Here is a 21,706-nt window from a genome sequence, read left to right as displayed (position 1 = left end):
CTTTGTGCTAGAACTTGCGGTGCGCCTTGGAGCGTGCGCAGGGTGAGACGGGTGGGCATCTCGCATCGCCCTCTCCTCACTTCTCGCCTGCATTGCGGTCCTGCATCCAGTCCCGGGCCGCGGGTGTGACGGAGGAGGGCGGGCGGGCGCGCGGCAGCGGGGCTGCCTTTCCGTTCTGCTCGCAGCCTCCACGCTTTGACGTGCGCCTGCGCCCCTCTGCGCGTGTTGGGGGCGCGTAACGAAACGGCGTTGAAGGAGGACATCCCGTGTGTGCGCGTGTGGGTGGAGGAGAGTCGGCCACTGCGCGCAGCGTGTAACAGAGGAAGCGCAGAATCGCTCTTCTCGCTCTCGAGCCTCAGCGCGGCCATCTTTTCCTCTGTGAGTACGTACCTCTGCAATCATGCGGCCTCGCCGTGCTCTCGCCTGTGCGCTCGCAGATGTAGCGACGGCGGCTGTTATGGCGCCGGCTACCGGCACCGTCATCACCAGCCCCGCAGTGCTAGCGGCTGCGGCGCTGCGTCAACAACGCCGGTCTGTGATGGACCAGAGCAGGCCCGCCTTTGCAGCACAACGGCGTCGCTCCTCCGCACGGAAGAGCTCCGCTAAGGCGGACGCGTCGGGTGCGTCCGCGCCGGACCAGACAGTGGCGGCAAGCTGTGACGCTGCACGAGCCCCCTTACAAGATCCCGAGCCGCGAAGTCCCGCGAACGGAAACGCTCAGCAGCAGCACCAAGAGGATGCTTCACCACTCAAGGTGGCAGAGGAAGAGGCTGTCACGCAGGCGACCACCAGTGGCAGTGGTGGCGGCGGCACGTTGTTCGCACATGTGACGCTGGGCACTGTCCACGACGCAGAACAGAAGCAGGAGCGTCTGCGCCTTGCGAAGCTACGTTACTCTCTTCTTGCTGGCGCCCACAGTGCGATGCAGAGCACAGCAGGGGAGGACTGCCGTGCCCACGCACCGCGTCTCGCTTTGGAAGCAGTTAACATCACCAGCACGAATGCGCCCCCTGTTGCAGGCAGCAGGGACGCTGAAAGCAGCCCTGCCGTCGCACCATCTAAACTGTGTGTCAAGCTACCATCGCCTGTCCAGCGTGCTCACTGCGGCGCCACAGCCGCCCCATCGACGACGGCGCAGCTGTCGGTGGCCCAGGCGCTTCGCGTATTCGCCAATACCTTCGCCTTGACACTGCACTCAACACCGCAGAAGTGGCGCACGCGCGTCAGCGCGGCCACCGCGCCGGCTCTGCCTGTGTTCTCCGGCTCGTCCTCGATTCCCATCGCGGGGGCACCGCTGTCCTCGTCCTTTCTCTGCTCACCCTTGGCAATCATCGCCGCACCCACAGCCGTGAGCTCGGTGGCGCAGCGGACCATTGCCGTCGAGGAGACGGCACCGCTACGCTGGCTGGAGACGTCCTTTCTCGATCTGTGCGAGCGCCTCTTGAGAGAGCTCTATGATGAGCACGCGACCGCGACGCAGCGGCACGATCTGCTCGGCAAGGTGCAAGGGCAGGCTGCGGTCGTGCTGCGCGCAGTCGATAAAGAGTGTCGGGCCGTCAACAGCCATGTTCTCCACGTCATGCGACGGCAGTGTCGCCGCGACGCTGCCGCCGCCGCAAAGGGAAGCAGAGCCACCGGCGGCTCCTCTCGCAAGCGCAAGTCGTCTCGGGCGCCGAAAGACACGAACGTTGAGGACACCTTGCAGAACACCCTCGAACGCGTTGGGCAAGAGCTGCACCTGGTCCACGCGTGGATCATTCACTTGTGCTGCGACGCAGGCGAAGGCGGTGCAGGTGCGGCTGCAGCAGCGGCTGCCGTTTGCGTGGCGCGGCGCGCGCTTCGCTGGGACGCTCTCCGCGGCGCCGCAGCGACCGCGACCCTTACGCTGGATGATGTCAGGTGGTTGTTTGCCGTGGCCCTGCTGGACCACCTGCACACACAGACGTACTGCTTCCACCATGCAAAGACCACCGCGGTCGATCACATCACGGACGCTGCGGCCGACGCTCAGGGTGGCAAAGCGAGGATGTCACCTATCGTCGTGGACGCTCACCACCTTCGCGGCCTTGCCGCCCTCATCGACTTTTCGATGGCGCAGCGTCTCGAGGTGCCCCTGCTGCTCGCTACGCAGCTGTACAGTCGCGGCACAGCGGCATTTTCTCTCGCTGCTGTAGCGCAGCAAGAGGCCCTCCTGGACGTCATCATGGTGTACCACGCCCTTCTACCCACCTACGCACTTCTGTTTCCGTCGTATCATCGAGTCGTCGTAGCCGCCGCGACACCGAACCCCACACCATCCAAGCAGCGCTACACTGCTGGGGAGACGCACTCGGCCACGCCACGCGAACTGGTGCTGGGTGATGGCGAGGCGGACGCAGATGCGCATCAGGTCATCGCACCAGCAGCGGCGGACTGTGCAAGGGAGCAAGACGGCGACGACAGTGACAGTGAGGCGGCGCGGGAGCTGGCAGATCGTTGCGCCATGGCAGCGTCACCTCTGCGAGTCTGGGATGCTGTGGTCCGGCATTGGGAGCAGCAGCAGGAGCAGGTGCGGAACGAGGGTGCGGCGGCAGTCGTGTGGTGGCTGCGGATGCTACCGCTGTGGATCAGCACCGCCACGGACTCCCTGCAGCTGTGCATGATACTTGTCAGCAGCGGCGGCGGTAGTGGCGCGGATGCTGTCCGCACGGCAGAGCCCGTGAAGGAGCTGCTAAATCGCGCAGCGGCGGTGCTGCGCGACGCGTTGCGCTTCGACCGGCGTGAATATGAGCGAAGTCGTGGAGCGCAACAGCTGCTCACCATGAGGCCGGCATCTGCAGGAAGCGACGCATCGCCCCTTGGCGACGAGGACAGCATAAGTAACGGTAACGACGCAGGGAAGGCCGGCGAAGCCGGTGCCTTTGGCACCGCAACCGCAGGAGCGGCAGGGACGATGGAGGCACATTACGCTCTGGACAACGACAACGGGCTCGCTGCTGATGCCCCGCCGCCCCTGCGTCGCCAGCGTGGCAAGCGCTCCCTCTTCTACAAGTCACCGCACGAGTCTGACGGCGGCGTTCTCGTTCGAGAGAGTCAGGGAACATCGGCGCGGGGGGACACGAACGGAGTCGGCAGCGCGGCCCGTTCGCGCTTTGAATCGCGCAGCCACACCAGCGCTGGTCTCGCGGCTAGATACGCCTCCTCTGTGACAGGCGTTTTTGGCAGCACTCGCGGCGGCGCGGATGGTCACGCAGCGGGTGCGTGTCCCGTCCGTCATGGCCGGGTCACCTCGGCGGCGGCGGCAGATCGCTACACGAGTCCCATCTTCCAGACGCTGGTGCTGTCGAGTGAGACGCCTATCGCCCTTAGCACACTCTTCCGCCTTGATGTAGTGCGGCGTCAGAGCTGCTTGGAAGAGGCCTGGGCCGCCATCGTGCACTCCCAGAGTGAGCTGTGGCGCCTCCTGTACGACCTCCCTCCAGCGGCGGGGGCGGCGAGCGACGCGGCCCGTGACGAGCAAGTCAACCGCACAACGTTTCTCCGCAACGCCCTTCCGGTCGCCGTGGCGTCTCTCGTCGGCACTGCTGCGGTGGCCGCATCTGGCATCAACAGCAACTCCAGCCAGCGCCGTGCGGCGGCGACCTCGTCCTCGGCGCGGGCACCCGTACAAGAGGAGACGCTCCGGCGGGTGCTGTGCACACTTCAAAGCGCGCAAGAGCAGCTCGGCCTGTCCCTCTTCGAGTCCCTCCATCACGTGCTCGTCTCCGTTGCCCAGGCACTGCTGCGAATCGAGCACGTGAGCCACAGGGCGCACCTTTCGTTTCGGACGCCGCAGGATGTCACGGCTGGAAAGCGAGCACCTCTGGACCACGTGCACCAGCGGCAAGCCTTTATACACGTCCTCACTATCGGGGCCTCGATTCTGCTGACCGGGAACTCGCTACCATGGGAAGGCGCGCAAGTTGCATGGCAGCTGCTGCAGCAGCTCCGCTACCCACTGATCGTGTTCCGGTCAGGCGCCGCAGTCCCGCAGCTGCCGCGTCCGCGGTTTGTCTCGGTGGCCATGGACACTTTCGCGGTACGGTGGACGAGGGCCATCGTCAAGGATCTGTCGCTGCTGCATGTATCGTGCCGGCAGTATGCTGATGTGGTGCTAGCCAACGCACTGGAGATGCTGCGTGTCTTGCAGACCCCGTTCACCTCCGAGGCGCTCCCACTTTCTGCGAAGCAGGTGACCGCGGTCGCCCTGCTGCGCAGTCTCTCAGTTCTCGCGAGCCAGTGGCGTCAACGCAGGGACGCAGCGCAGAAAGGCTTCCGTGTGCACCGGATGGCGGGACTGGCCGAGGTGCAGCACGACGAGGTCATGCAACTGCACCAGGGTGTGCTCGATCTGCTGCGCGACAACGGCGCACTACGGCTGCTCTGCTGCTATGCCACATTTGTGGGGGAGCTGTTTGAGGTTCATGTGCGCCTGAAGGCGACACTCGCGTCGCTGGTGGAGTGGGCCGATATGTACCTCCTGCCCTCTGTTCTGCCTGTGGTGGTGGCTGGCCTGCACCGGTCCCGGTCCACGCACAACGCTGCCACACACGCCGACATGTGCGAGGCGACTCTGGGACTGCTCTCCCAGCTGTCCCGCTACGCCGCGAATCCGCAGATGTCCGTAATGGAGGTTGTGCGGACGCCGTGGAATCAGGTGCTGCTGCAGGTGAGCCTCTACTGCATTCGGACGGCAGGAAGGGGCGGTAGGAAGCGGGCCCCTGACTACGGGCTGCCTCCGCCGGTTTTGCCGAGCCTTGACGACATCGCCGCGCTTCAGCGGCCGTCGCACGGAACGGACGTCGCGGCGGCAGCAAGGGAGTGGGCAGCGGCCTTCACCGGAGGCCGCGAGCCGTTGTTTCTCGCCCTGCTCGACCGCAGCGAGGCTCTGCTGGGGGCGCCGCGCAGCCTGCAGTCCGGCATCGCGGAGGTTGCCGAGGGCACGACATCTGCGCTGTCGGCGTACATCGCAGCGTTGGACGAGCAGGTGCGGTTTGGTCGGCGCGACTGGGACGCCGCGCGGCCAGTAAGCCACAAAGGCATCGCCGAAGACCTAACAGTAGACACGCGCGAGTTGCTGGCGCATCTGCAGGTTTCCTACGAGGGAGTGCAGGCGTTCGGCAGGATAATGATCCCCGCCCTCCGAGCCAGTGCCGAGGTGGCGCCGTTCATGGCGGCAAAACCCAACAACACTCGCCAGCTGGGCTTTCTCGTGCGGTTTATGGAGCAGCACCTGCGCGTGCAGGAGCGCCTATCCCGCCTCAGCGACGATGAGCTAGAGTCTTTCGTGCTGCCCCGGCCCGCAAAGGATGAGGCGGTGCCGCTCGCTGTTCAGGCTGTGCCGAGGCCGTCGCCGCCGTCCCCCTCGTCTAGCTTGGCGGCTTCCGCGGCTACCGTCAGCGAGACCGCGCCGCTGGTGCTGCTGGACTTCGTTGGCTACCTCAGCAGCAGGAGCGTGTGGGCGATGGTGACGTGGGCGTGCAACATTGCGGAGACAGTCGTGAAGATCGAGCTGAAGCGCCACCGTCACATCCCTGAAGCCGTGCAAGCGGTGGCCACCACGGCGATTCTCACGCAACTGCGCGCCGTTCCGCCGCCCATCCGCGGCGCCGGCAAGCCCCCGGTGAACATACTGAGGGCGCTGCTTAGCCTCTCCGACATCGTGGCAGGCACCACGGAGTCCCTCCTTGGGTACCATCGCCGCTCTGTGATCCGTGGCCTGCTAAGCAACCCAACGCGCGATCAGTACCGCGTTGCCACCTTTGGACTGAAGCAGGCCACCGCATACGTGCAGGAGGAGGCACGGCAGTACCAGGGCCTGGGTGTGCAGGAAAGCCGCGCATGCGACGCTCTCACATCGGAGATGGCCGACGGCGACCCCGCAGTCGACCTTGAGACAGCGGCAAATACCGAGGTGGTCGAGGAGGCTTACAGCACAGACGGCACGTTGCACTTCCGAACGAACGCCGATGGCACGATTGACCGCACCTGGCTAGCTGCCGGCCCTCCCGGGCTACCAGCCCCACCGCGGCAGCAAGACGTGGGGATCTACTACATGAAAGTGTGGGCCGCGTACGCCGCCCAGCAGCGCCTCCGCACTGCCGCGGGCGAAGCTACGGCGGCAGAGGCAGAGGCCGCAACAGCAGCGCTGATGCCGTACTTGCGCACGGACCTCAATCGTGAATATCGCTTCTTCCTGAGCTGCCTTGTGTGCCTTGTCGACGCCAGCATGGAGTCTGCGCTGCTGTACCTCCGCCGCCTGCAGGGCGACGGGGAGGAGGACATCCGCCTTCTTGTTGAGGCTGCCATCTCAGAGGTGTGCGGCACCGTCTCAGCGACCATTCACTCGCTTCTCAGCCTCTCTCCAGAGGTGCGCCGCGCATGCTGTCAGCGGGAGGAGGCAGAGCTTCTGTGGGCCTCGTTATGTATCGTTGCCACGATCAGCACCGTGGTGCCGCGCGACCCGCAGGAGCGCTTCTTCACACCGCGCTGCACAGAAGCCATCGGGCGTGTCTTCTCGCTCACACGCTGGCTGGTGGACGACGCGATCTCGGCTATGGTGACCCCGTCGGCCACCAATGGAGAAGCCGACTCTCACACGGTACGAGAGGGCACTGCCACCGCCACAAGCGAAGCGGGGGCGTCTCTCGTGTACCGCCCGCTCTCCACTGCGCTCGTGCGTGGCGTGCAGCTTCTCCTGCGGGACCCCCACAGCTCCCAGCGGATGGCGATACGGTTGGCCGTGCGCCAGCGTGAGCGGGATGATCTGACGGCCGTCCTCGTGGCGCTGCAGGTGTTGGTGAAGTCTGCCGCCGCCTACGAGCCCGGCCGCAGCCTCCTGCACTACGTCTGGACACGACTCGCCGCGGAGCTGAGTCAGCCGCTCCTTGGCCCTGCCGCAGCCACCGCTGCACCGCCGCCCGCTCGATCCGCGAAGTCGAAGAAAGCAAAGCTCTCCGCTGCGGCGGCGGCGATCCATGCAGCACCAACCGAGTTGAACGTTGCGGCGACAGTCATCTCGCGGAGCGAGTACAATGCCGTGCTGCGCGGGCTTGTATCCGTGTGCGCAGCACTGCCGCCAAGCTCTGGCCGAGGCGGGAAACTGGAAAGGGACGAGACAGGCGATGCTGCCACCGAGTCGGCGTTGGAGCTGCCGACCGCCGGCGGGAGCGGCGTGGCAGGGGGGGGGCCGGTCGTGTGCGACGTGGACGCTGCCGTGCGACACGTCGTCGAGGACGCCGCCGGTTTTGAGGCAGAGCGAAGACGGTGCCTGAACCAGAGCGCTAGCCAGGAGGAGTGGCACTACGCCGGCGTCGCCAACTCGGACGATGCCGCCTCTCCTGCCGCGGGTCACGGTCTCACATCGTCACTGCTGATGCACCCGGGCCAAGATGTGGCGTCGGGGCACCCCGCGTTCAGCGTTGCCGAGGTGATGGAGAGCGGCTCAATGCCGGTGACATTTATCGTTGACGCCGTCATCGCGCACGCCGCCGCCACAGTGCGCGCCGCCGGTGGGCGCTCGTCACTGGACATCAACTCCATTCCGGGCGTGGCACGTACCGCGCCAGCCGCCGCGGTTGGCGCCGTAGACGCCGTTGACGACGATCCTGCGACGGCCGTTGGTTTCCTGCGTCTCGTGCGAGAGTTTCAACGTCACGTGACGGAGCTGCTCTCGCTCGTGCCCCTGCGCGACATCGTCGCTCGCCCGCAGGCCGAGGTGCTCTTTGCCTGTATGAGTCTGCTGCACGGCACTGTCTCCGCCGCCGCGGAGGACAAGGTATGGGCGCTGATGACCTCCAAGTGGACAGCTGAGCTGCTCGTCCCAAGCGAGTCAACCTTTCTGCAGCTGCAGGAGTCGGAGCTGGCGAAGGTCCGTGAGCTGCGTGCCGTAACGTCGCGGGACTTGCACTCGATGGCTAGCACGCACACGCGTGGCAGTGTGGATGGGGCAGGTCACGGCGGCAGCAGCAGCAGCAGTCCGTACGGCTCGTTACCGTCTGGCGCCGCCGTGGTCGACATGTTTGCTGCCGCTGGCCGCGCGCAGACGAGGAGATGTGCGCAGCCGAATGCCGAGCTGAGTGTGTTGGCAGCAGCAGGGCGCAGTATGCGGCACCACTGGTGCGCTGAGGAGTTTGACCTTCCTCGCCACGACGATGTGTCGCGACTGCTTTCCAAGGCTGGCGGGGTCCGGAGGGGGCCGCGGAACGCAGGCGAGGATCGCCGCACTCAGCAGCGGAATGGCGGCCGTGCGAGCACCTTGGAGTTTGACCCGCAAGCAACTGGCATGGCGGCACTCGCGGCCATGCCGGACCCGATCCCGATTTCGGTGGTGCTCACTATCTTCAAGGTGCTGAGCCGACGCCCCGTCGAACACGCCGCATCTGGCTCTGCGGAAGGGCTGTCGCAGACCTTTGACGCGCACGGTGGCGGAATGACATCCTGCCAAATCGCAGCGACAGCCTCGTGGCTAGCCAAGGGCGGTAGCGATGGTGGCAGCGTGGACGGCGCGAGGGTTCGCGGCGCCGAGGTGGAGCAGGACGGCTTTTCGGCGTTTGCTGAGGTGTTTCTGACGTACACGGCGCGCGCATACTGGCTGCTGCGACCGCGACTGGACGACAGTGCGTGGGTTGTGTGGGCCATCATGGAGAAGAGCATGGCTGTGTACCCGACCGACAGCGGCGTGCGGCAGCGCGAATGGGACCGGGTGTGTCGCCAGTGGCGGCTGCCAGTGAGCTTCGACCGCGCCTATGCCGTGGCAGGACACTTTTTCACCGAGGAGCAGCGGCGCCACATCAGCGCGTGGACAACGGCGCTGCACACGGTCGCCTCTGGCGAAAGTGCCTCGGCGTCGGTGAGCACGAAGACGGTCGACGGCGCAGAGGAGGTGGCGGTTCTCCGGTACTTGCAGGCGGCAGCCCTCTACGTTCATCTGCTGGCGATGACGTTGTCTCTCCTCTCACGTCTTGGCATATTCGGTGACCTGCCAAAGGCCTCTGTCGAGGTGGTGCGTCGGCGGGTGCAGGCGCAGGTGTTGCAGCATCGCCCACCAGGCGGTCGCAGCGCCGCCGCCACCTCCTCCGCCTTCCTCGTCTCGAACGAGGCCCTGACGCGTGAGCTCACACTCATGGCACTGGAGCGCCAGACGCAGCCGATTTTTGTGAACCGCAACCTCTTTGAAGGCGCAGTGCTTCAATTCCTGAATGTGCTTTGGTGCATCGTGCGGCACGCGGACTCGCTGACGCACACAGCCACCGACGTGGTCGTGGCGCTGCTTCAAGCCCCCGACCCGGCTGCTTCGATGGGATCTGCGGCGGCGAAGGCGCTGCGGGCCACGCCACCGACGGCGGCTTCTGCAGCCGCCATCGTCTCCTACGCTGACCACGTGCGCATCATGGTGGTCGGGGTTGTGCAGGACACGCTGGACATGGTGACAAGTTTGGGGAGCCGAGCTCCCGCCCTGCTGCTGCAGCATGCCGTGAAATCACTTCTCACGAGCGGCTTCTCCTGTGAGCCGCTAAACCTACGGATGCCGGCGCACCGCACGCGGAGTGCAGCAGCCACGGCGACATCGACTACGCACAACGGCCCATCCGCCACGCGCACCGACCACACCAACGACACCTTGTTTGCACCGGCGGTCAACGTCATCGCGACACACTTGAGCACCACCGCCTCGGTGCCCTCGGCGACGGTGCTTGAGGATGCGCTGCTCTCCACCCCTGCATCGGCGGCGGCGTCGCTGTCGGCCACGCCCGAGCTTGCCGTGTCACGCGTACTCAACCTCGTTGCCCGGCCCGAGCTGTTCGTTGGCAGTCCAACCATGTTGGCCATCCTGAGCCCACAGTTTGTGCGCAGCACGATCTGCAGATCGCTGGAGAGCAAGGTGACCTCCTCAACACTCCTGCCTGTAGCCTTCGCTCTGGAGTTCTACCTCTCTCGTCAAGGTGTCCCACTGGCACCGCTTCTGGAGGCGACCACGGAGCTGCTGACGGCCTGCACGCTCCGTAACAGCGCCGTTCACATGTACTGTGAGCATCTCGCCAGTGAGCTGACGTCGCGCAAGGAGTTCCGCCAAGCCTTGGCGCCGCCGACAATCGCCTCGGCTGAGCAAGGTGCCGCCGGATCCATCCCCAATGAGGTTGTCATATCCTTCCTTGCCGCCATTGCGCGGCAGGACGTGCTGGTAACCAAGAAGACCCTCGCCCACCTCCTGCACTCGGTGATGCGGATGCGGCCGGACGTATTCGGGCAGCCTCCCACAGAGAACCGTCAGGGAAAGTTGACGTTGGTGCAAGTAGGTACGACGGTCGACTCCGCCATCGACACCACCAACCCCCTCTACACACCCGCGCAACCGGCGGCGAAGCGGGGTAGCAGCAGCAACGACGCAGATGGTCCGCGCGACTCGGCGGCGGTGATGAGCGCCTTCAACCTCGAGAAGTGGAGTGACGCGACAGCCTTGACGCACCGCAAGGCCCTGGCCGCGCTCACCATCTCCCTCCCCACCGTGGTGGAAGTGGCCATGCACATGAACTGGATGCGACCGCTGGACTCGTCTGAGTGGCGGCGTGCCATTCAGATGCTCAAGGCCGCCGACGAAGCGCGGCGTGAGCGGGTCGCCGTTCACCGGTCACAAGCGCAGGCAGCCATGCAGCAAGGGCGCGCAGACACCGAACAAGAGGGCGAAGGCAGTGCGGGCAAGAAGCGGCAGCTCGCCGACTCGACGGCTGCTGCGGCTGTAAAGCTAGACGCTTCTCTTCGCCTGGAAGACCCGTTCGACTTCGGTGTAGGTATCCTGCACCTGCGCTACGCGCTGCGCAAGATCGTGCACGCCTCGTTGCGGCGGCTGCTACACCAGCAGGGGCCTCGTATGCTGGCGGGTGTGGCGTCCATGCTACAGATGGTTGACCCTGCCTTGCAGCGAGCAACATCCACGGCTCAGGCGTCTTCCTCCGCCGCGGAGGACCGCGACGGTGGTGCGAGGAGCAGGCGCCCGCGGTCGTCATCTGTGGTGCATGGGGTGTCTGTGCATGGTGCTGGCCACTCAGCAGAGCCGCCTCGTCCATTTGACGGCGTGCTGGCTGGAACGACACGGGTCTTGCTTTCTCGTGCGGTGCTGTGCGCGCAGGCGATCGGCTACGACAGCACCGGGGCAGCGCTGGAGATGTCGCCGCGCAACGGCTCGTCGCAGTCGCAGGAGGCGCAGCCAGTGCTCAAGTTGCCAGTCCCGGCACTTCAGCCCTCTGTGGTGGAGGCCGCTATCTCGGCAACGGCGAGCGCTGCTTCGCAACACCTCCGCAAAGGGCGCCACATGCAAGCAGGGCACAGCACTGGAAAGATTGGCCTGCTCAGCAAGGAGGAGAAGGCCACCGTACATCAGCGCGTGGAGCTGGAGCGCGACGCGGCGACGACGGTGGGGCTGACTACGGCTCAGCTGTCACCGCAGAGTGCGCGGCGCATTGCGCGAGCGCTGCGGCTCACCCGCCACCGCGTAAAGGTGAAGCAGCGTCAACAGGAGTATCGCATGCGCCGGGAGAAGCGCCAAGAGAACCCCCGCCTCAGCATCAGCGCCGCATCCCATCACGTCTCCAGCGGCTACGCATCTGTATCGAAAACCCATGGCATTCGATGACAGCGAAGCGCGCCACCGCTGCATGCTGGTTGGCGTTCCCCCTCCCTATATCCTCTCCGCATGGGGCAACGCTGCCGAGCTTCCGCTTTAAACACGCTAACCGGGGCATACGTAAAATCTTCATGTCACAGGCAAGACGCCGTCGAGGCGGAAGGCCTGCGCGTTGTGTTCGGTAGGCGGCCGGTGAGCGAGGGGCTGAGCCGGGCGATGCGCACGCTAAACATAAAGCGAACCGGCAAAGTGCATGGCGACTGAATGAGGGATGTGACTGGCGCAGCGAAGCGAGTGCCGTACGCAACCCTGTTTGCGCCTGCACACCCCTCCCCCCCCCCCGACGTCTACACGCACGGCGGAGGTGCACGGCGACTGCCGCCTTTCCCACTCGCACAAGATGGTCCGACACAGGCCACTACACCTCCCCCCCTCACCTCTCCTCTCTCCTTACTCTGCCTCATCTTCGCCCCTTCACGTCCCGGGAACCCCATCCCGGTGATGCACGCACGCTCGCATACACATACGATGCCTCTCGCCCGCGCAGACGTCACCGCCAGTGCCCCCGGCTTCACGCAAGAGCATCTGTAGCTGACTTCGGACCCGCCCAGATCGACGCCCTCTCCTGTCGAGCGCCACTGCTCACATAGACACTCGTAACAACTTCCTGGCAGCGCCGACGTCGCGTGCGAGGCCACTGCGATACGTTCTTCTCTCCCATCAGGTGTACGCTCGCACACATACACTGGGGGACGGAGCACGACAGCGAGATAGAGTAGCGAAGGCATCGCAGGCCCCACCCCCACCCCCACCCCTCCGCCCGCGGATTGAAGAATAAGCAACACAACAGGTGCGTCGACTTGACAAGACGACGAAGGGGTGCGGTGGTGCTGCGGAAGCGTTGCTCCCGCCTCCCACACACGCGCAGCCAGAAGGGACCGCTACTCTCGCTCTCTCTCTCTCTCTCCCTCCCCCTCCCCCTCCACACCATTCTTCGCGCCGTTGCGTAGCGCCGAGTGGAGGAGACGAAAGAAGGCAACGTGTGTGCCTTCGCTGCGGCGGCGGCGGCGGCTGTTGTCGCTGTCGTGGTGACTTGCTATCATTCCCATTCTCTCATTACTTCCGTCGTTTGCTCCATCCCCCTCCCCCTCGTATATTTTTTTCTTCTTCGCTCGTGTCTTTCGCGTTGGACGAGAGATGTGCGTGGCAACGGCCGTATCCCGCTGTAACCTCTGACTGCGTGTTCCCTTGGGACGTCCCACGTCTCACGCGTTGTCCTTCCCTCTCTATTTCTTCGCTCTGCTTGAGCTCTCCGTTGTCGCTTCACTTGTTTCACGTTCCGGCGTGCCACCCCCCGCCCTCCCCCCTCCTCTGTGTGTCTGCACATCTCGCTGCTGCCGCTACAACGGTTGTGGTGAGTCGGTGCTGGCCGCGTCGACGGAGTAACGCGCGGAGTTTGCTTACTGACATTCCTCATTTCCTCCCCCCTTCTCCATCCGTGCACAAGCATTGTTCCCTTATCCTGTGTGTGTGTATTGGTTTCCAGGTCTCCTCCTCGGCCGTCTGTCCTTCCCATCCTCCTCCCGGCGTGCTCTCCACCGAATTCGGGTCCAGTCGCCGCAGCGGATGAACCGGGGCGCGTCATCAGCACCGGCACCCGCACTGAGCATGAACGCGCCAGACAACGGCACTTTGTATGCCGACGGCAATATGAACCACGAACGTCGCCGCAACATCGCTCCGGACGAGGTGTGTCTGTCAGGCACAACGTTGCACACGCCACCGCCGACGGCGAGCAACTCAATAGACGCGGTGCGTGTCGCGGTGCACGCGTCGAGCGAACCTCGGTACGTCAAGCCTGACCGCTTGAGTCTCGCCTCCGAGGGCGCTAGTGCAGCTTCTACAAGGCAGCTTCCCCCCCTGGCCGGACTGCTGGCCACTGCGAAGGGCCCCGCGACAACGCGAGCGAACACCGCTATATCACGGAGCGCACGGATTCCACTCGGGTGCAGCCCAGCCACGTCCCCAGCAGCGTCGACGCCAACGTCGACGCCAACGTCGCATCTAACACTGCCCGATGCACCCGCCCCCAATGCGTGGTTGTCGCCCCCACGCGCCCCGCACCCGACCGTAGCACGGCAGCCGCTCACACACACGCCACCAGCGCCGGCCAACGCGGCGGCGCCGGCGTCTGTGCGAGACATGAAGGGTATGCAGAACGCCTTTAAGAAGTTCAACGCTCGGGTGCTGGAGGAGAATGCGAAAGAGAAGACCCACAGCAGCCGCCGTAGCAACTGCGCCGCCTCGCAGGAGCCGTCCATGGTCATGCTACCTGTTGCCCACCCCACATGGTCAGCGCCCTCTGAGTCACCGCCAAAGTCCAACCCGCTCCAGGCCTCACCCAGCAAAGCCAAACATAAAAGCGGCAGCAGCAGCGGCAGCAGCAGCAGCAGCAGCAGCGGGAGCCACTCACCCCCATCAGCACCTGCCAACTCTTCAGAGAACGGCAGCGCTCGTCACACGGAGGCCTCGCCGCACCTCTTAGCTCAAGATCCGCAATGCGGGCTGCCGCGCACCGTGCAGCCGGAGCAGCAGCAGCTCAGGCCGGCCCGTTCCTTGCCGGCGGTAGCGTCGCAGAGCCAGATAGCGTCGTCCTCAACCTCGCCGTCGGACGACAGGAGCACGCCGCCCATCATCGCCACGCCGCGACCGGCCAATATAGTGGTTGGCAAACCGAAGATCGTAGCGGTCAAGCTACCACCGTCTCCACGCACCTCGTCGCCGGCTATGCCGAGCCTCCCAGACCGTTACGCACAAGGCAGCGGCGCAGGCGCCCAGAAAAACGTACGGTCCGCTGTGGGGAGGCCACAGATAGGGCTGACGCCTTCGCTATCTCCGTCGCTGGCGGTGGACCCAGTGTACTCGGCCGTTGAGATACAAGAGAGCTCATCGGTGTCGACGGGCTCATCTGGTGGTCGCTGTGGCCTGGTGAACGACAGCAAGCGCCTCCATAGCAGCAGCAGCAACAGTTGGCAAACGACAGCCGACAAAGTCACCGTCAACGATACGTCCAGCTTCAGCAGCGCCGCGGCCTCGCACCCGGTGCGCCAGCCGACGCTACCCGGACTGCGCAAGAGCCAGATCATGAATGAGCTCGGCAACGTCAACGCGGAAGCCCCTGCTCGGGTGGCAAACGTCAAGCCGTCGCAGAATCACGACGCATCGAGCGGATGCCCGCCAGGGTCGCCAAGCCGCTCCGGCGATCGCCACGACGGAGGGCCGCATCGTCAGTCACACGCCAGCACCAGCGGAGCTGGCGACCACTCCCCACCCACTGCGCTGCGTGTCTTCAGCTTCACCGACGAGCGGCCCGGAAACAGCAGCCCGAGCGGCGCGGCGGCCACCACTGCCGCCGCAGCTGCGAAGCCAGTGAAACCCATCAACAACGGTCCTGCTGCGGGGCAAAGCTCACCCGGTACGGCCCCGATGAAGACCTCATCGTTGAATGATGACAGTAGTCGTCGTGGCTCGGCGCAGTGCCCGGACTCTGCGCTGAACCACAACGGTCGCTACTCACCGGCGCGTGTCAACTCGAGCGCAACGACGGCCGCCGGACGTAATGCGAATGGGCAGCACCGATCCTCCGTAGACAGCGCGATCCTGGGCAGCGACGCGGAGACAGCTGCGCTCAACTCGTACCTGAAGGAGGAGGACTTGAACCTGTCCATGTCCACGTTCAGCAGCATCGGCTCGATTCTCGCCCAGTCACTGACGCTCCGTGTGCTGAACCTGAAAGGTAGCACCATCCCCAGCGAGGGGCTGCGCGGGCTGGCCGATATTCCGACGCTCAAGTTGATCTGTGTATCGCACATGCGCTGCTTGACAACGCTGGCGCCACTCGTGACGCCGACAGTGCGGTCGAACGGGCGGCCCTGCGGGATCGAGGAGATCGACGCGCAGTTTTCACCTCTGGAAAACGAAGGTGTTTGGGGTTTGGAGAAGCTGCTGCGGCTGCGTCGACTTGACTTGGGCATGACCCCGATCAGCGATGTGACGTGCCTCGCCGCCAGCCACTCTCTCAATGACCTCTACCTCAACGGCACACGCGTGGACAGCCAAGGCCTCGCCGGGCTGGAGCGGGTGTCGACTCTGACGCTGCTGAACGTTGCGCGTACCAAGGTGACGTCGCTGACACAAATTGCCAAATCGCGCTCCATCCAGACACTCATCGCGTACAGCTGCCACATCACGGACGACGGCCTCCTTGGCGTCAGCGAGATGCCGCGACTCAGCACACTCGATGTGAGCACCACGAAAGTCACAAACTTGTCCGTGCTGCAGAAGAGTCACTCTCTCAAGTGGCTGCGCGCGCAGTGGCTCAGCCTCAAAAATTGCCACGACATCATACAGCAGCGGCGGGCGCAGATGGACGGCGTAACGCCTGACAGCTCCGTGGCTTGGTGCGACACCGAGGCGGGCTTTTCGGGACTCGCCAGTATTCCGACGCTCGAGTCGATCGACATGTCCTTCAACACAATCCGCAGCTTTCACTCGCTCTGCCACAGCAAGTCGCTCAAGCACCTTATTTTGCGCCGCACGCGCGTCGACAACAGCGGCATCGGCAGCATCGCTCAGCTCGCCGGGACCCTCGAGACGCTCGTCATCACGAATCTAACTGACATCCTCGACGGCAGCGACGAGGAGGACGCCAACAGCCCGTCGAACGCGGCGAGCGGGCTGCTCGGCATCGTTGGGGACATCCTTACGCTGCGCCGCCTCACCTCCCTCGACCTCTCCTTCACGGATGTCTATGATCTGCGTCTCCTGCAGGAGCTGCGAGCGCTCCGCGAGCTCATTATCGTCGAGACACTCGTCACGGTCGACGGTCTGCGCGGTATCGAGAAGATCCCTACGCTGGAGACGGTGGACATCTCTCAGACAAGCATCATATCGCTACAGTTTCTTGTCGGCGGCGCCACGTCCCTCAAGAAGATCCTTGTCAAGTCAAACCGCAACGCTCGCGGCTTCAACCTCGGCCGCATCGATCAGTTGCTCGCGCTGCAGCACCTCGACATCAGCGACACTGTCGTGGAGGACATCGGGTCACTGCTGCAATCAAAGTGGCGACTCCAGACGCTCGTCTGGCGGTGGAAGGAGCGGCGCGACAGCAAGGGGCCAGCCCCGGCGCTAGAGTGCTGTGTGACATCTCCATGCCTGACGGGCGTGAACACAATGCCGTGCTTGACGACGCTTGACCTGACGAACAGTTCCGTCCAAGATCTCGCCTTTCTTGAACGATCCACGTCGCTCACGACGCTGTACCTCAGGTGCTGCCGGCTTCTGCGCAACAGCACCATTAAATCCCTGGGCACGTTACCAGCACTCGAAGTGCTCGAGCTGAGCGACAACCGCCATATCTCAGACCTGACGTGCCTGCGCACCTGCCGTCGTCTGCGAGAGTTGCGCCTCAACCACACATACGTCACGAAGGTGGGGCTGAAGGGAGTGGCCAACCTGCCGGAGCTGAAGGTGCTGGGCATCACCAATACGCGCGCCGAGGACGACGTCAAGGACGAGGACGTCAACGGCGCGGTGGAACGCAGCCGCCTGTTCGAAGACTCGAACGTGCGCGAGGGGAGCACGCTGCTGGACAGCTCTGTGGCCCCGGCCCAGTTTCGTGTGCCCAGACGGCGTCGTGTCTCCTTCATCGCCAACGATGGCGGCGAAGGCCTTTCACACAAAACGGACCAACGCGAGTAGATGCCCCTGGTCCTTGTGCGCGCGTCTGCTACTCCATATACCCCAGGGACTGCTGCAGCTCTTTAGCCAGTTGTCTCCACTCCACTTCTGAAGAGCACTCGGGGAGAAGAGCGAGTGGGAGACACTGCGCAACAGGAGCAACAACGCTTGGGGGAAAGGGGGGCCATAACCGCGGCCGTAACGGCGTGCTGAATGTACGCATGTAGAAAGGGGGAGAGGTGTCCTTTACACACACACACACATCGATTCTCTGAACGTCGGCTTGTATCGTGGCCTCTTACGTGAAGCATGTTTATGTCTGTGTGCGTGCGTGCGCGTGTGTGTGTGTGTGTGTCATCTTCCCCGCCTCCCCCATCCACCCACCCCCACCCCTCTCTGCCTTCTCTTACTCCGGGCGTTGATATGTTCCCTCTCCCTCGGCGCGTGCGTGCGTCCACCCAAATATGTGCACATGTGCGAAGTGGCGAAGAAGAAGCCCGAGGGGCGGTGGCGAGGGACGTCTTTGCAGGTGCGCTATCCCCGCACCTCACTGCCTCCCCCTCCCTCCCTTATCTTCTTCGACCAAAATGGTTTCCGCATCCTCCGTGTGTGTGCGTGTGAGTGTGTGTGTGTGTGTGTGTGTGCATGTGTGCGTGTGGCTGGCTGGCTGGCACCGCCATCTTTCTGAGTCTCTCTCCCCTCTCCCCTTTTCCGCCACCCTCTTTTGCTCTCCTCACACGTCTTTTGATCGCATGACGACAGACGGCGCCCTCCTCCTCCTCATCCGACTCTTGCTTACTTCTCTCTTCTCCTCTTCCCTCGTCCTATGTGCAATGTGCGCCGGTCGGTGGTCTGTCTGTGTGTATGTGTGTGTGTGTGTGTGACTGTGTCTGTGTGGATGTTGCGGCGACCACTGCTGCTGCTACTCTTCTTCCCTCCCACCCGCCTTCCACTCTCTGGGTGAGCCATGCCGCACGGTACCACCCCCACCAAGTCCCTCTCCGTCTCCCCCTCTTTCATGGGGATGGGTATGAAAGGGAGGAGCGGGGGGGTGAGAGGCGCACGCGGGGCGGTGGTGATGATGCTGTGTGCGCGTGTGTCTATGTCGAACGATATACGCCTTGAGCCACCCCCTCTGTCTCATCCTCGACTCTGTCGCTCCTCCAGCACCCGCGCGCAGACCCTGTCCTCGGTCCGTTGTAACACAACTTTCGTCTTCCCTCTTCACCTCACCATTGGCGGGAGGGGGGGGGAAGTATCGTTGGTTGGGCGGTGGCTTGTCGCCGAGACGGAGAGGACGAGGTCTCCGCCCACTCACGGTAACTTGTATGGGTATGGGTAGCGTGTGTGTCTAGCCTCCCACCCCGCCCCTCCCCTCCTCACGCCAACACCTCCCCCGTGTTTCGTTCATTTGCGCGTCCGGAACGGTCTGTCCGGCGCAGGCAGAGAACGAGAGAGAAAAGGAGGGGGGCAGTGGGGCCAACAGAGGCACCGTCACGCAGCCGCTCCTCTTCGCCATGACACGCATGGCAAACTTCTCCTCCGTTGTGCGCGGACCTACATTAGTGTATTGATACTGAGGAAACGGGGGAGGAAGGACGAGCGCCAACGCCGCCACCGAAAGGCACCCCCCTCCCCGCGCCCTCGCACACACTTCTCGGCTGTAGCGGCTGCCTGCCACTCACGCTTACCTCCCTCGCGTTTCCTCTACCATGCGCGCGATACATGGAAGCGCAGTGCGTGCACACATCAGCTCCCATCCGCTGCTGTCCGCCTTCTCCTCTGCAAACCTTACGGTATTTCTCTTTTGGCATATCTGTTCCGTCCTGCTTGGCGTGCCTTATGCGTCCCCTTCCCCGCCATCCCATCCAAATCCCCGCTATCGTCGACTCTCTCCCTCTCTCCCTCCACTGACGCCCCCACCCACAACACGCACACGTGGCACTCGCTTAGCCTCACCCAGTCTCCGCTGCTCTTAGCTCCCTCGCTCTCGCTTGGGCACACGCACACGCACGCACCGCCCCTGTTCCTTTCCACCCAAACCTACACACGCACACACCGCACTCATCATGCCGCCGAAGGCTCGTCCTCCCCTGCCGCCTGGTGACGTGGAGCGCGGCGAGAAGCTGTTCAAGGGCCGCGCTGCCCAGTGCCACACTGCCACCAAGGGTGGCTCCAACGGTGTGGGCCCGAACCTGTTCGGCATCGTCCACCGCCCCTCCGGCAAGGTCGAGGGCTTCACGTACAGCAAGGCGAACGCCGATTCCGGCGTAATCTGGACGCCGGAAGTGCTGGACGTGTACCTGGAGAACCCGAAGAAGTTCATGCCTGGCACGAAGATGTCGTTTGCCGGCATCAAGAAGCCGCAGGAGCGCGCCGACGTGATTGCGTACCTCGAGACCCTCAAGTAAGATGAGGACACCGCATGCGAACGGTGTCGTCGTGTGATCCACCTTCCGCTGGGTTTGTGTATTAAAGTCTACAGACACGGGCACAGGCACGCCTGTATCACTCGTGCCGGTCCGTGAACAAGGCGCTAACTAAAATCGAAGAGGCTGTACCTGCTTAACGAAGAGCGTTGCTCGGGTGACGGACAGCGGGGGGAGAGAACGACACTGGAGAGGTGGAGCGTGCGGAGTGAGGCAACAGGCGGAATGTGAAGACGTTGTCGGTTCGCGGCCAATGTGCTGCCGAAAGACCATGAATGGGGGGAGGGGGTCGGTGGCACGAGGAGAGGAGGAACGGGGGAGCAACGATGGTTGGGGGGTCGGTAGGCGTGCGCTTTGACAGGGTGTACGGTGCGTGCGCTGTCATTGCTGCAACAACACTGCCGGCCCCTGCCGTGACCATGCCCGCATTTGTGTCTCTCTGTGCCTCTCCTTTCACCCCCTCCCCCTTCTCCTTTCCTATAAGCTAGCCCGTGCTCTGCCCTCCCGTCGGCTCTTCCCCTATCCGTGCCCACCCGCCGCCCTCCCTCCCCCCAACACCCACGCAGAGTGCGCCTGTACCGCTTAAGACGCAGTACTTCGTCATCGCCGGACCCAAAAAAAGGCGGGGAAGTCGAACATCTCCCGCACGCGACGCATGACGCACACACACACACACACGCCGCATGATAGAGGGGAAAGGATTGAGCGTTGGGGAGGGGGGCGCTCGCTTTGATTGCGTGTTCGTGTGTGTACCCCGAGTGCTACTCACCTCTTCTGGGCGCCCTTGCCTTTCACTTTTCCTTTTTCATGTGTTTGCGTTGTTGTGGTACGCGTGCCATGACCCCCTCCCCGTCCCTCGCTCTCTCTCCCCTCTCGCGCGCTCTTCGATGTCTCGCGCGCCGTTCGATCCCTGTCTATCTCTGTTCTTCTTAGTCACTGTTCTTTGTCTCCTCTCCCCTTATGTAGTAACTAACCGACCATGCCCTCCTCCTCCTCCATCCCCTCTCACCCCCCCACTCCCTCCCCACCACTCCACATCCATCCCCATCTGTGTGCGTGTATGTGTCTCTCTCTATCTCTCCTGCAAACACGCCCCACTCCCACCGAACCGCTTCCTGAAGCCGAGCAGCGGAGGCGGAGAGAGGCGCGCGTGGCGCACATCGGTGCGTGGCGGGCACCCGTTCACGCAAACGGGTGCGTTGGTCGACGAGTAGGGTGATACAACCAGTGCAAGCTGGCGAAACGGTAATGCGAGGGAGAGGGGTGCTGCAACGTGCGGGATGTCAGCGTGACGGCGGTGAAGAGGCGTGTGGGGCACCGAGGAGCGGCCAGTGCGGCCCCTTATAGCTGTTACAGATTTCTCTTGACTGCCATTTTCGGACACGAGGCACGCATGTGCCACGCAACAGGCGCACGCGCACGCCCACGGAGACGACACGGACAGGGAGGTCGACTGCTGCAAGTAACGATGGAGCAGCTTCGCTTGTTGTCCTCTTCCTCACCCACCTCCCTTTCCTCCTCACGGCACCCTCGCTTTTCTCCCTCCCCGCTGCCTGTCACCCGTGTGGGTGTGGGTGAGGGAGAGGGGGGGTAAGTCGTCGTGCGTGTGCTTCTCCCTCACTTCGTCCCTTTCCCACCTGGCTTTCGGCATTGTGCTGCACACGTACAAGAGCCACAGAGGCCTGTGGCGGGAAGGGAAGCGAGGGAGGGAGTGGCTGCAGCGTCGTCTCTGGCACACGTTGCCCCTGTATCGTCTTGGTTTCCTACCCTCGCCCTCTATGTTCTGCTCTCCCTCTACGAAACCCTGTGTGTACGCTCCTGGTTGCCTCCACTGACGCCCCCACCCACAACACGCACACGTGGCACTCGCTTAGCCTCACCCAGTCTCCGCTGCTCT

At 63.9% G+C, this 21,706-nt stretch overlaps 3 protein-coding genes across 3 annotated transcripts; all 3 read left to right on the top strand.

Moving 5' to 3' along the window:
- Positions 1-400: 400 nt before the first annotated feature.
- Positions 401-11,650, top strand: LMXM_16_1340 (conserved hypothetical protein; the record flags this gene model as incomplete). Its single annotated transcript, XM_003873773.1, has 1 exon — positions 401-11,650. The coding sequence occupies one exon, from the start codon at positions 401-403 to the stop codon at positions 11,648-11,650; it is 11,250 nt and encodes a 3,749-aa protein (XP_003873822.1).
- Positions 11,651-13,267: 1,617 nt separating this feature from the next.
- Positions 13,268-17,401, top strand: LMXM_16_1330 (conserved hypothetical protein; the record flags this gene model as incomplete). Its single annotated transcript, XM_003873772.1, has 1 exon — positions 13,268-17,401. One exon carries the CDS (start codon positions 13,268-13,270, stop codon positions 17,399-17,401), a length of 4,134 nt encoding a protein of 1,377 aa, XP_003873821.1.
- A 2,048-nt stretch (positions 17,402-19,449) lies between these two features.
- Positions 19,450-19,791, top strand: LMXM_16_1320 (putative cytochrome c; the record flags this gene model as incomplete). The annotated part of the gene is made up of 1 exon (XM_003873771.1): positions 19,450-19,791. The coding sequence occupies one exon, from the start codon at positions 19,450-19,452 to the stop codon at positions 19,789-19,791; it is 342 nt and encodes a 113-aa protein (XP_003873820.1).
- Between the last annotated feature and the right edge of the window lie 1,915 nt (positions 19,792-21,706).

This window comes from Leishmania mexicana, chromosome 16, assembly GCF_000234665.1.
Source record: "Leishmania mexicana MHOM/GT/2001/U1103 complete genome, chromosome 16".
NCBI classification, from domain to species: Eukaryota; Euglenozoa; class Kinetoplastea; order Trypanosomatida; family Trypanosomatidae; genus Leishmania; species Leishmania mexicana.
Note: the sequence above shows the minus strand (reverse complement) of the source record. Positions and strands in the feature narration are given on the sequence as shown.